The sequence below is a fragment of the Triturus cristatus genome, chromosome 4_2, assembly GCF_964204655.1.
Source record: "Triturus cristatus chromosome 4_2, aTriCri1.1, whole genome shotgun sequence".
NCBI classification, from domain to species: Eukaryota; Metazoa; Chordata; class Amphibia; order Caudata; family Salamandridae; genus Triturus; species Triturus cristatus.
In genome coordinates, this window is record NC_140586.1 from 436,742,575 (window position 1) to 436,757,152 (window position 14,578).

Genomic DNA, 14,578 nt, shown 5'->3' on the forward strand with positions numbered 1-14,578 from the left:
AGTCTCTCGAGTGGTGCGCGCGCGGCCGTCGCGTGACGTGAAAGTGATCGCGATCAAACGCGTGGCGAGCGATGCGCTTAATGAGCAAGAGGAATGCCATATGGCGCCTGTGCTCAAGCGCGCACCTGCGCACATGCACTGCAAGCTGTAGCCGGCGGTAGCATTTTTTGAAGCCCTTACTTAAGTCTTGCCAGACTAGCGCAAGCGCTGGGTCAGGCGAGACCTAAAAATGGAAGGGGTGGCAATAAGGAGAGTGGGTATGGAAGCAACATGGAGGGCGTGGTTGAGGTGAAGCATGCCCTGGGCAGGGAGGGAAGTAACACAGGGTGACAGTAGAAGTACACAACACAGGTTGGAAAGCGCAGTGTGGATTGCAGGGGGTACATGCACATGGGCAAAAGAGAGAGCACAACGTCGAATGGGGAAAAGCACAATGGCAAGAAAGCAATACAGGGTAAGAAGCACACAAGGACAAGCACAACACAGACCGGGTGTGGGCAGTGCTGTCTTAACACATTGGCAAGCTGGGCAGATGCCCGGGGACCCCATGCAGCCCAGAATTTAACACTAAATTTCTGTTAAACATTTTTATTCCTGCGAGTGGTTGTGTAGGCAGGGCCCATGCTTTGCACGGTGGCCTATCATGCTATTTAGATGGCCCTAGCTGGGAGAGAAGCACACAAACAAGAGCAACTTGGAGCACAGTGGAAAGACGAAGAGACGTACATGAGGGAGACAGCTGGAAAACACATGCACTCATGGAGTGCTTAATCAAGAAAAAGAAAAAAAAGAGTGCCTGAAAAGTAAGTATTGGAAGGACACACCTAATAAGACCAGGCTTCAGTGGAGAAAAAAACACAAGAAGAGGAAGAAAAGGACACACAACCAGCCTTCGAAGCAGGATTGACTCTGTTCATCAGTTGCTCTATTAAAATCATACCATGCAATGAGATGAACACTACATTGTCTTATTCCCTCCACACAGCAATTAATCTGTAGAAGTTAATCAAATATGGATTTTATGCAAATATGAATCCGCCCAGTGAGCGCTCGCCCTGGGGTTCACAACTACATCTTTCTCAACATTCATGTTATTGATTTCCATGAAATAGGCTGACAGATCGGTACACAGCTATAGACCACTATACTGGATACCTAGATGCATAGTTTCATGTGAGAACACGTTTCCCAAGAATAAACAAACTTCCATGAAAACAATCGAGTAGTGAGTTGAAAATGGTTGCTTAAAAACATGTGGATCGTTTAGGACAGTTGATAGCCCTGTTGAATGAAAGGCTGGCAGTGGTGAGGGTAGCGGTGGTTGGGGAGATCTCAAAAAAGGTGATCTAAGCCCCAAGTGTTGGCGCACTGTATCAGGCGCTATTTCGATTAGCATGAACCTTTTGCTCACTTCTGAGTGAATTTCGTGTCTGCTGAAGGGATCCGTGGATGACCTTTTGACTACATGTTCGAATTCCGGTAGGGCAGTCAATTTATCAATGGAGCTATTAATAAGCATTTATAAATCTGACAGCAATATAAACCTTGAAAAAGCACCAATAGCACAATTAAGTACAGAAAGAAACAAATGTTATGTTTTTAGCAAGTGCGGCAAACTCGCTGAGCTATAATTGGTTTTGTAATCCCTGACCTGTGGATTACACACAAGCACTCCGCCAATAGCAAGTGCACGAATTCACCGAGGTGTCCTATATGTGACCTACACTTACATTCAGATCTCTGCAGCCGGCACATCAACACAATGAGCTGTCTGCAGGTATGCCTGCTTGGGCCAAACAAACAGAAAACCTAGCCTGTTCGTCTTGGGTGGAGAAGAATGCATTTGTGCCCCGCCTTGTTCCACCTGTTCTTCAGGAAGCGACATGAGGAAATTAGAAAAATCATTAATGAATATGCAGTTTTTAAAAATAATGAAAACAACTTTAGTTGAGGCCTTGTCTGATCGGCTGGGGTTGAACTTCCCTTTGTTGTGTATTGACAGAAGGCAGACGTGGTATTTGCAAAAAAAAAAGTGTTTGCTTAAGTCGTGTGGAGCTGGATTGTATGTGAGGACTTAATTGTGCGTGTGTGTTTTGCTCTGCGTTTTTACTTCCTCTTAGGCTCTGGGAGGTGACCCAAGCAGAAGAATGAAACAAGCGGCCCTGCGGCCACGAAAGTGAGAGTAATCGCGGTCAAGCGCGGTGCGTGCGCCCGCGCACATGCACTGTAGCTCTAGGCTGGCCTGGTAGCACTTTTTTGAGCCCTCTCAAAAAGTCTCGCCAGACCAGCGCATGCGCTGGGTCAGGCGAGACCTACAAAGGACTTACCTTTAACAGCCGGCTGTCGCCGCTCTGTCCTCCGCTCTTGTTCTCTTCCTCTCCCTGTCCCGGCCGGCAGCAGGAAGAATGCAGGCAGATAGGCTCCCCTGAGCCAATCGCAATGCTGCAATGCATCAGCGCTCAGACTGGAACAGGGAGCCTGTGCATGTTCCTGACCAGGCTGTGAAATGCAGCCTGGTAGGAACATGCAAAGTGTGCATGACTGTTTGGTCTGCCCAAGAGAACTGGCCAAACACTTCATGCACACGTAGGGAGTGCACAGCACTCCTCCCTACTCTGGCCTGCCCCGCCACTGACTGCATTAGGGAAAATAAAATGATAACTATGCATATATCATTTTATTTTTCCTTTTTACCAGTGGGCGACGCTCGGCGGAGGAACCGCAACTGCGCCGGTGCATTAGAGGTTACCAGTGCATTCCGGGAATAGTGCACATTTATAAAAGCGAATGTAAGTGAGAAGAACCTTAAAAATAAAGATAACAGGTTTTAAAATAATCAATATTACATGATTATGAGCCAGCTTCTTACCATAACGTATTCAACTCAGGAGAAAAACTGTATAGCAGTGCAAGTCTTAAATGATATTATCTAAGATACTGGGTTATTACTAAAATAAAATGTAAGTAGCATAGTGTTTTACATACAAAGAAAAAATTCAGTCCTTTTCACAATTAAAAGTCATTCTTTAAAGCATTGCGTTGCAAAAAAGCAGAAAATTCTGTTGTCGGTAAACGGGCGGAGAGTGACATCATGTGGCCATCCAGAAAGCTTCCACATTCCTTTACCATGAATTTCGTAGGTGGCTCAAAAGTTCAGTGCAGCATTTAGGTATCACCTACTGAGTCAAAAGTATTAACAATACTCACCAGATTCACTAAAACTCCACACACAAATACAAAATCTTTTTCTGCGACGTATTTACCTGTTCTTGAAAAGCGCGGGCTTGTTCTTCGAACCCTGCAGCACTGAAGTAACTGTAAACATCTGCAACAGCCCAGTCAGCCAGGTCAGGCGGCCTCCTGTTCTCTACAGAGCTACAAAACACAACCCAGGAAAGGAGTCACTTCAAGGTGCTAAACCCCTCTTTGTCAGCAGCGCACAAAGCCAGATCAGAGTACTAATTTACATAAACTTCACAGCCCCGATGCCTTTCTAACAAACGTCATATCTAATGTACCATTGTGTTCATTTCGTTCTTTCTTTCACGAACTCATTTAAATTACCATATAAATCAGATGTCTGATTCATTTGATATATTTATGGCCAAAATTCAAATTAAACAGATATAATACTGGCTACAGTAAAGACTGATGTAATGGAAGGCGTGTGGAGGGAGAGAGTGCCAAACAGCAGCAAAATACAGAAAGCGGGTTGGGAACAAAAAAAACACACATGGCAGCACGTTAGCAGGAAGCCCATTGAGAGGAAAGACTCGAGCTGGCACCGCGGAGCAGTAGCATGTGCACAATACCCTTGGTAGACAATAAAACAAGCACTGGCAAAGCCAATAAGTCTCGCGTATGCAAGATCTATTGGCTTTGTCCATGTTTTAGTCATATTGTACAGTAGCGCTAGCTTCAGTGCAGCATAACTGACATTGAAAATAAAAAGCGCTATAATGTGGATAACGATGGCTGTGTCATACAGCTCTTTTACATTACTATCAGTCATTTGCAACATGGCTAAAAAAACATTAGCAAAGCCAATAAATCTCTACATAGGCAAGACCTATTGGCTTTACCAATGCTTGGTGTGTCCTTAATCACAGTTCCTATGCCTATTCTTTTGCATAAGATTGCTGCCTAAACTGTTTCTAAGGGGCCACTGAATAAGGCAATTTCACTCTGGGGAGACCTGTTATCTTGAGGTACTGAGGCTTGCCAGTGTTCATGGATGGTCAGTATATACAAAATCATATGCAGTAAATTTTAAGAAAACAAAAATCAAAAACGGATAAATCAACCACATAAAAAATAACTTTTTTGTTTTAGAAGATAAAAAATATCATTAAGGAAAAACTGGAGAACAAGCAGTACTTTTGATTATATACTGTGTTAAAGGGTAAAGCCAGCAAAAGTTTTAGAGCTACAAGCCACCTAATAAAATTAAGTAAGGTGACAGGGATGCAGGGTCAATGCTAAAGGGATCAAAATCCCCAGCACCCTTGCTGGGAACAGGAGACCAGGGATACAGGTGCTCAGTAACACACAATGCGGTGCAAATATGGAGAACCCAAATTGCATCTTGGTGGGGGGCTGGGAGCAATGCTGGATAATATGTGGTAGCAACAAAAAGGGAATTCCCTGGTCAGGAAATCCATAGCAACCAGGCAGCTGTTACTGCATGGAGAGAAAAGTAGTCCAAGACATCCTGGAGATCTAGAAAAGACAGTGACACCATTGTTGAAGGTGAATTTGGAGGTCTCACAACTGTTAGGGAGGCAGAAACTGATGATCCATGCCGGAAGTAAGGGGCCGGGGCGGAAGGAAAGGAAGGCGATCAAGAAAAAAGCAAAAGAGACCAAGAAGGACTTCCTTTTCCCTAAAGACCATGGGAGACTGGTAGTTCCAAGAAAGAAGTGCTTCCAGTCAGACAGCTCTAAAGGAAAACCCATTTTGAGGACCTAGAGAGGACTGGATCTTTCAGAATTTAGGTGGAAGAGAAGATCTTACCCTATGGATGGAAGGATCTAAAAGGGAGGAAATAGGATGGCTGACTGAGAATAGAGAGAGGCTGTAGATAAGTGATGACACAAGAAGCAAAACATGGAAGCCAGGGTAGAAAGCCTTGAAAATCAGCTCATATGAAAGCAGTTCTAGGTGTTTGGCCAGTCCGTTCTAGTCAAAACAATAGTCCCTTATCCCTTATATGCCCAGTGGACTCAAAATCTGCTAAATTGGGCTACTGAATAACGACTTTTTATAGAAAGGTGATACAGGTTGAAAGAATAGTCCAATAAGGCTTCTACAATGGATAGGGGCATCGCCAATATTTGGTGTCGCTGACACTGGTGACTTGAGATGCTATCTACGCAACACTAAAGGCTTCATCCAAAAAAAAGGATTCTAGAGCTTCTTCGTAAAACGCAATGATCAAAGTTATGGCAACTTTTTGGGATTTGGTAATCATGTGGTATATCAAACAATGGTTCTGTTCGATTCAAACATGGAGATGAATCAGAAAAACATGTAGGCCCAAACAAAGCAGTTGATGAGTAAATGTCATACATCAATCATAACTGTATGACAATGAATCACTTAGTGCATAAAGTGCTCCATAAGTGTTAGATGCAAAATGTGCTTGGGCAGTTAAATAAAAAGTGACTCTACATATACTTTGTTAGACTTGGCATCTTTTGGCGTGTTTCCCCTGAGCTTTTGCATTCTGACGTCCCGGGTTTGACTCTGTTTTTGCTGGTGTAATGATTCTGCGCACTTTCCTCACTGCTGTCCAGTGGTAAAGTGCAAGTTCTCCTGTTGTAAAATGTGTTATGGATTGGTGTTTCCATGATTGGCCTATTTGATTTATGTGTCAGTCCCTAGTAAAGTGCACTGCGAGTGCCAGGGCCTATAAATCAAATGCTGTTGGTGGGCTGCAGCACTGGATTGTGCCACCCATGCAAACAGCCCATAAAGTGTAATTCTGGCCTGCCATTGCAGAGCCTGTGCGCAGCCTGGGGCTGCCATGTCGACTTGGCAAGTGCACACACTTACCAGTCCCCAAACCTTCCCTTTCTACATGTTAGTCACCCCTAAGGTAGGCCCAAGGTACCCCTGTGGGCAGGGTGCATTGTAAGTGTAAGGTAGGACATGCCCTGGTGTGTGTGGCATGTCCTGATAGTGAATTACAGCCTACGTTGTTTTTACTATTGCAAGGCTACCTATCCCCATAGGCCAGAATGGGCAGTTTGATTATAACATCCTATAATCCTAACTGACCCAGGGAACATGGTAGAAATTCGAGTTTAGTATGCCTGAACTCAGAATGATAAAATACATCTTTTAGTGAAGTTGGTTTTAACATTCTGTGTTTGAAAATACCACTTTTAGAAAGTAGGTATTTTCTTGCCTAACCATTCAGCCTGCCTCTGCTAGGTTGTGTATTGTCTGTCTGGTTTGTGGTGACAGGGGCTGGGGGAGACTCCAGGAGACAGGGTGAATCAGCCCAGGGCTGAATAGACCTATCTGCATGTAGATGGGTGGGAGGAGTAGCACCTGGCCTGAATAGGGCTGTGCCTGCCTTCCACAATGCTGGCTCCACCTCCTGTTGTGCGTTTGAGGACCCTGGCCCACACTGACAAAGGAACTAGTTGTGCACTGGAAGAATGCACCCAGAACTGGTTTGGACTAGGTACCGACACTCTCTGCCTGCAGAGGACAAAGGATTTGCTAGTATAAATATTGGGGCCCAGACCCCAAGATTTCAGAACTCTTTTGTATCAAGAAGACTGCCAAGAAGAAGATCTGGAGAAGCTGTGAGGAGGAACTACCACTTTGCTGTGTGCTTTGCTGTGTTGGCCTGCAGTGGCTGCTTCTGTCTTAGGCAGTGAAAGAACTGGACTGAACTTTCTGCAATCTACTTTTGTGAGTTTCTCCAAGGGCTTGAGGTAGAGTTTGCCCCCTGTTCAAGAAGTCTCAGGAACAGCAAAGACTTCAAGCACGACTCCTTCTATGACACCACAGCCGACTCCGTGTCCTGAAGGCACCACAGAGGGCACCGCCACAACGCGACCCTGGTTTCCCTGACGCCACCACCGAGCCACTGCCTGCACCGCGAAATGTGGGCACCGCACTCCGCACCGCCTCGCTTCACAACGATGCCTTGGTATCCCCGACGCCGCCGCTCCATGCCGGAATCGACGCCGCTGCTTGCACCATGGTTCGAGGGTATCGCTCGTACAGTTACACGATGCACCGACCTAATCCCGCACCGCAGCCTTGGCCTACCGATGCCGGTGCCATCAACTCCAGTTCGTCAGCCGACGACAGCGCTTCAGCAACGACGACGCCACTGCTTGCACTGCAACCTGCCAGCACCGTGACGAGCACTGCCTTCATCTCACAATGCGACCCTGGTCTCACCGACAACGCCATCTGACTCCGCCACCGAGCCGCTGCTCGCATCGCGACCTGAGGGCACCGCAGGCCGTACCGCTGCACTTCGCACCGCAGCACCCGACGGCGGCCGACGCCAGCGCACCTGACTTCAATAAAGAGAAGTTTGATCTGCCATGTGTGTGACTTCGAGGGCCCCGACGACTCCTGCACCGACCTCCGGAACCAACGCCTGCAGACGCCATGTGTTCGGAAGCTCAACGAGAGGTCATCGACGCCCTGCTTTTCTGAAAGGTACTGTTTGCGGGTCTTCCCGACACCGTAACTGGCCCGCAACACCACGGTCAGCCAGAATTGTTTGGATTTGTTTGCTCACGACGCCGTGATAGCCCCGGACGGAGCTTTCGGCATCAAGGAACTGTTTTACAAGGTTATTTTGCTAACTGAAAATGTTTAAGTACCGTATGGTGGATGTTTATCATTTTGGTCTTGTCTTAAGTATATAAAAATATTGTATATTTTTCTAAACTGGTGTGGTGTCCGTTTGTAGTGCCTTCACTGTATTACTGTTGGTTATGTGCAAATGCTTTACACACTGCCTCTAAGATAAGCTTGACTGCTCGTGCCAAGCTACCAAGGGGGTGAGCAGGGGTTATTTTAGGAGTGTAACTATCTTACCCTGACTAGGAAGAAGGGTCCCTATTTGGACAAAGATGCAAGCCCTTGCCAACTAGAGACCCCCATTTCTAACATTGGTTGGCAGCGGTGAGGATAGGGCTTGTGTTTGCACTTGACTTGCAGTGATTGGTGTGCACTACTACCATATAGCAGACCATTACGTACCACATACTGGTTCTTTTTCTGTTTGGCCTATTTTTGATCTTGCCAGTTTGAACTTGCTACTTCAACATGCCTGAATCTAGAGCATCATCAATTGCATCAATGTAAATTGCCTTTGAGGAGGATAGGTTGGAATCCTACAACATAAAGGAATTGAAAGCGATTTGCAAGAACCTGAAAGTCCAGGTCAGAGGCCTCACCAGGAGGGATGAGCTACAAAAGGCGCTGTGGGCCTGGGTAGCAGCCAGACATGCCAGTGGGCAATCTAGTGATCTCAGTGGAGAGGCGGAGAAGCCTATTTCTAGGGTGGATGTGCTTTTGGGAAGGGGGGAACCCTCCAGACCAGGCAGCAGTAGCTTGTCCCCAGAGGAGCTGGAGGACAGGCGGGAAGCAAGTTAGTTTGAGTTGGAGAAACTCAGGATAGAAAGTAAGAGGGAAGACAAAAGAATAGCCATGGAAGAAAGGAAGATGTTCTTAGATCATGAGAGAAGTCTCAAGGAGCTGGAGCTAAAAAGTAGATCCGGCTCAGACGGTGGCGGCAACTTTCAGCGCACACAGATAGGATTGTACACATCCCCAAGAATGTAGGTAAAGAGTACAAGAAGGGGGATGACATACAAATGTGGTTTCAAGGGTACGAGTCGTCTATTCATATGAGTGGGGTCCCTGAAAGGAACTGGGGGGCAGGGTTGTGGCCTCTCTTTCCAGAAGAAGCTAGGGATTCCCTGATAGCTTTGGGTAAGGGGCAGGACCTCACCTATGCTGACATGAAGGACTCTCTCCTCACTAGGAATGGACTCACTCCTGAAAAGTACAGGGATCAGTTTAGGTCCAGTAAAAAGTCTGAGACCAACACTTGGTAGGAATGTGTGGATATGTTCTGCAGGTCGCTGGATGGCTGGTTGGAGGGTAGTAATGTGACAGATTTTCAGGGGCTCTACAATTTGATTGCGTGTGAGCACTTGTCTAGTCTATGTTTTGCAGATCTGCGCCAGCACCTAGTTGATAGTAAGCTGACTGACCCCAGGATGCGTGCTATGGAGGCGGACCGCTGGGTGAGTACCAGGGTCCACAAGAAAGCGTTTGGGGGAGACTCAGGCGAAGGTGGGCACGGTCCCCAGCAGAAAAGTGGGGGGGCAAGGGTAAGGCACAGGAGTTCTCTAAAGGGCCCCAAACTAGTACCCAGGGTAAAGGTTCCCATCCCCCAGGAGATAAGAAGAAAGGGGTCTCTACAGGAAAGCCTGCTGAGACCGGCCCCCGCAAGTGTTTTTCATGTGACCAGGTGGGTCACTTGAAGGGGGACCCCAGGTGTCCAAAGAGGACACAGCCACCCACCAGTGGGCAGACCAAGGTGTTGGCTAGTGTAGCGCTTGGGGAGGAGGGATGCCCACAGGAGGGTGGGGATCCCGCAGAAATTACCCTCGTCTCACTAGGGGACAGTGAGATGGTCCTAGGAAACCAGGTACCCCCTAACACAAAGAAATATAGCACCTGGGTGACCATCAATGGGAAAAGGGTAGAGACACGCAGAGATACTGGAGCCAGTGTGACCTCAGTCCGGTGTCACTTGATCTCTGAGAAGCGGGTAGTCCCAGGGGCATTCCACCAAGTAGTTGCCGCGGACACCTCTGAGCGCCAGTGTAGAGTGGCGCATGTTCCCTTTGAGTGGGGGTTGTCTCAGGTCCCTTGAGGGTGGTTGTGAGCCCTACCATGCCTGTAGATTGTCTGCTAGGTAACGACCTGGAGCAGTCCTTATGGAAGGATGTTGAGCTCAGGTCTCACTTGGAGATGCTTGGGTTGCCAGAGTGGGCATGCGTGTCTACTTGGTCAATGGCAGCCAGAAAGGGTGATCAAGAGGACTTGGAGCCTGAAACAGTGGCCCAAGTCACGGCCAAGAGAAAGGGCAGGGGGCGCGCGAAACTGGCCCCTGAAGTTCCCACGGACCGGGAGGAGGCCGACCTTGAGGGGGACGCCCCAGTGCCTACAGGGGAACAATTAGCCAAGCTGGGGGACATCTCTGAGCTGACCCATTGGCAGCAAGAAGGGGGTCCCACCAGGGAGGAATTCTGCAAGGAGCAGAAAGAGTGCCCTACTCTGGAGGGGCTGCGGCTGCAGGCTGCAGACCAGGCAGCTGGTGATCAGTCCGGGTCACATCTGATCTACTGGGAGAATGGTCTTCTATACAGTGAGCCTAAGGTTGCTGAGCCTGGGTCAGCCCGTGTGCTGGTTGTACCCCTGCGCTTCATGACCTTCCTACTGGGTCTGGCTCATGACGTGCCTTTGGCAGGACATATGGGGCAGGAAAAGACCTTTGACCGGCTTGTCACCCACTTCTTTTGGCCCCAAATGCGAAGGCAGTCAGATGGACACTGCAGGTCTTGCCAAACTTCCCAGGTGAGTGGCAAGAGTGGGAGGAAGGTCAAAGCTCCTCTCCAACCTTTTCCTGTTGCTTGGAACACCCTTTGAAAGGGTAGGGATGGATATTGTGGGGCCACTGGATCCCAAGACAGCCATGGGCAACAGGTACATTCTGGTCGACCATGCCACCTGGTACCCAGAGCCAATCCCTCTCAGGACAACGACGGCGCCAGTGGTGGGCTGGGCATTAATGGGGATCTTTTCCCACGTGGGATTCCCCATAGAGGTGGTTTCTGACAGGGGGACCAATTTCATATCCAAGTATATGACATCCCTGTGGAAGGAGTGTGGTGTAACCTACAAGTTCACCACTCCTTACCACCCACAAGGAAACGGTCTGGTGGAGAGATTCAACCAGACCTTGAAAGGCATGATTAAGGGTCTAACCGAACCCATGAGGCGTAAGTGGAATGTCCTCTTGCCATGCCTTCTCTTTGCATACAGGGAGGTGCCTCAGAAGTCTCTCTGGTACAGTCCCTTTGAGCTCCTGTATGGCCACCCTGTCACCTCTGAGTTTGGTAAAGGAAGGCTGGGAGGCAGCTCCCAGGAAAATTCCCCAGGATGTGTTTAGTTACATGCTGGCCTTCAGAAACCAAACTGTCCGCTTGAGGAAACTTGTTCAGGCGAACCTAGAAGCAATGCCAGGAAGAGATGAAGAAGTGGTATGACCAGAATGCCACTGTGGTCGAATTTCAACCTGGGCAAAAAGAGTGGGTCATGGCCCCAGTGGAACCTTGTGCCTTGCAGGACAAGTGGACTGGACCATATGAGGTGGTGGAGCGCAAAAGTAACGTCACCTACCTGGTGGATTTGCGAACTCCAAGGAACCCTTTGAGGGTCCTCCACGTGAACCGCCTCAAGCCCCACTTCGAGAGGTCCGAATGAGCATGCTGTGGTGGAAGAGGAGAGTGAGCCTCTCCCTGACCTCCTGTCTACCAAGAAGCACAATGGGTCAGTGGAGGGTGTGATCCTCTCCCCTACACTGACTCAAGAGCAGCAGGGGGACTGTCGCCAGTTGTTGGGTCCGTTCGCCCCACTGTTCTCTCTGACCCCAGGTGTTACTCACTGGTGTACCCATGACGTGGACAGTGGTGACAGCCCTCCTGTGAAGCATAAAATGTACAGGTTAACTGACCGGGTCAGGGCCAGCATCAAGGAGGAGGTCTCTAAGATGTTTGTGTTAGGGGTGATTGAGCCCTCCAACAGTCCTTGGGCCAGCCCAGTGGTCTTGGTCCCAAAGGCTGCTGCACCCGGTGCCACTCCAGAACTATGGTTTTGTGTGGACTACCGTTGGATCAATGCCGTCAACAGGACTGACACGCACCCCATCCGCAGAGCTGATGAGCTCATTGATCAGTTGGGAGCTGCCCGGTTCCTCAGCACGTTTGATTTAATGTCTGGGTACTGACAGATTGCCTTAACCAAAGGGGCCAAGGAGAGATCAGCATTCTCAACCCCAGAAGGTCATTACCAGTTCCGGGTGATGCCCTTTGGGTTGAAGAATGCCCCTGCCACCTTTCAGAGGTTGGTCAACCAGGTGTTGGCTGGACTGGAGGATTTCAGTGCCGCCTACCTGGATGACATTGCTGTGTTCAGTTCCAGCTGGGAAGAACATTTACAGCACCTCGGTAAAGTGTTGAGGGCTCTGCAAGGGGCAGGCCTCATGATCAAGGCCAGTAAGTGCCAGATCGGGCAGGGTTCTGTGGTGTACTTGGGACACCAGGTAGGAAGCGGCCAGGTGGCGCCCCTACTACCCAAGATTGACACCATTCTGGCTTGGGAGCCCCCCAAGACCCAGACAGAGGTGAGAGCACTGCTCGTAAAGTTATACGACGCACCACCCTCATCCCGCACCGCAGCCTTGGCTTACCGACGCCAGTGCCATCGACTCCAGTTCGTCTGCCGTCGACAGCGATTCAGCAACGACGATGCCGCTGCTTGCACCGTGACCTGCCAGCACTGTGACAAGCACCGCCTTCCTCTCACACCGACAACGCCATCCGACGCTGCCACCGAGCCGTTGCTCGCACCGCGAACTGAGGGCACTGCCTGCCGCACCGCTACACTTCGCACCGCATCACCCGACGCCAGCCAACTCCAGCGCACCTGACTTCAACAAAAAGGAGTTCGATCTGCAACGTGTGTGACTTCGAGGGCCCCGACAACTCCTGCACTGACCTTCAGAACCGACGCCTACGGACGCCGTGTGTTCGAGAGTTCAACGAGAGGTCATTGACGCCCTGCATTTCTGAAAGGTACTGTTTGCGGGTCTTCCCGACACCGTAGCTGGCCCGCGACGCCAGAACTGTTTGGATTCGTTTACTCACGACGCCGTGATAGCCCCGAACAAAGCTATCAACATCAAGGAACTGTTTTGTAAGGTTATTTTGCTAACTGAAAATGTTTAAGTACTGTTTGGTGGATGTTTATCATTTTGGTCTTGTCTTAAGTATATAAAAATATTGGATATTTTTCTAAACTGGTGTGGTGTCCCTTTGTAGTGCCTACACTGTATTACTGTTGGTTATGTGCAAATGCTTTACACACTGCCTCTAAGATAAGCCTGACTGCTCGTGCCAAGCTACCAAGGGGGTGAGCAAGGGTTATTTTAGGAGTGTAACTCCCTTACCCTGACTAGGAAGAAGGGTCCCTATTTGGTCAAAAGTGAAAGCCCTAGCCAACTAGAGACCCTCATTTCTAACATACTTAAAATCCCAATTCTTCTAACAAGCATGGCAGTAATGTCATAATTTCATGCTCTCTCTTAAATGAGCTAATAGTCATAAGTCAACGAATGCCCAACAAGGAGAAATTACAATGCAGGTGACAAAGTGAGCAATCGCCCAGGGCTCCCCCCTTCCAATAGCCCCTGAGGAAAAGTTAACTTTATCTCTATCTCATATCTGTCTATGCAGGCGACATCTAGAATCGTCGACGTTTTGAAAGAATGTGTCCTTCCATTACATCAAATAGGGTCTTTGACAAGACTGGGTATGGAACAACCTGTATGCTAAAATAAATAATGCCAGGCCCCATGTAATAAATAATAGATGATCATGGAAAACCACGATTCTTCGATGCGACTCGCCTAGAGTCAAAAAACAGACGTGCATAAAGAAACCACAGCGCATCCCTCAAATGTAAACTGATGATAGGTTGCACTGGGCTAAAAAAAATGATGGCAGAATATGCTTGCCTCATATAAGCAACCCCTGCGTGAATGACTACTAATAAAATAAAGGAATTTGTTTGCCAATATTATTGTGACAACTAGAGATGCGTAAACAAGGGAGTTACAAATAAATGCAAACTCACCTAAATAGAAAACCAGATGCACGTCTGTTAAATGTGTTGCATCCCGGATGGGGTTCACTAAATGAAATAATGAATGTGGAAGAATTAGTGGCCAAAAATAAATAAATCTATCCCATATGATGATGAGATGAAGGAGGTCTCATAAAGACCGACCTCCTAATCATAGATGTGCTCCCGCCCAGTTGGGATCCGCATATGCCGCGCGGCATCTTCAGTTAGATAAATAATGGAGACGTGGCACACTGAAGTGTGCGTGCACGCTTGTGCGTGCTCGCTGCCCACAGGGGCCAAAAACCTCCCACCAAGATGGCGGCTAGATGGTCAGTGTTCTATAGTCTGCCCGGCCGCTCATCCGCTTTCTATTGGAAGCAATGAAACAAGCCAGAAACAGTGCGTGCAACGTTACTTCAAATGGATGCCTCATAGCCCAACCATACCTCTAAATTAGTGTTCTACGATGGAAGGCAAGCTACGATGTTGTTAGGCTTTACCTTAATTGTCCTTGCATGGACATCACAAAAACATAGGTGAAAACGTAAAGTAGCCTGAAAAAAAACGCTTCAGTTCCATATATAATCAGTTCTAAGGTAAAGTAAGATGTTTCAAACTA

The 14,578-nt window shown here is 48.3% G+C and overlaps 1 protein-coding gene across 2 annotated transcripts in view; it reads right to left on the reverse strand.

The window, feature by feature from the left end:
• Positions 1 to 14,578, reverse strand: part of LOC146834538 (sterile alpha motif domain-containing protein 13-like) — a 424,765-nt gene that overhangs the window by 131,055 nt on the left and 279,132 nt on the right. For both annotated transcript variants that reach the window (XM_085601933.1, XM_085601936.1), the window contains exon 3: positions 3,264 to 3,375. In XM_085601933.1, the coding sequence (XP_085458059.1) occupies positions 3,264 to 3,375 (112 nt within the window). The remainder of the gene's footprint in view (positions 1 to 3,263; positions 3,376 to 14,578) is intronic.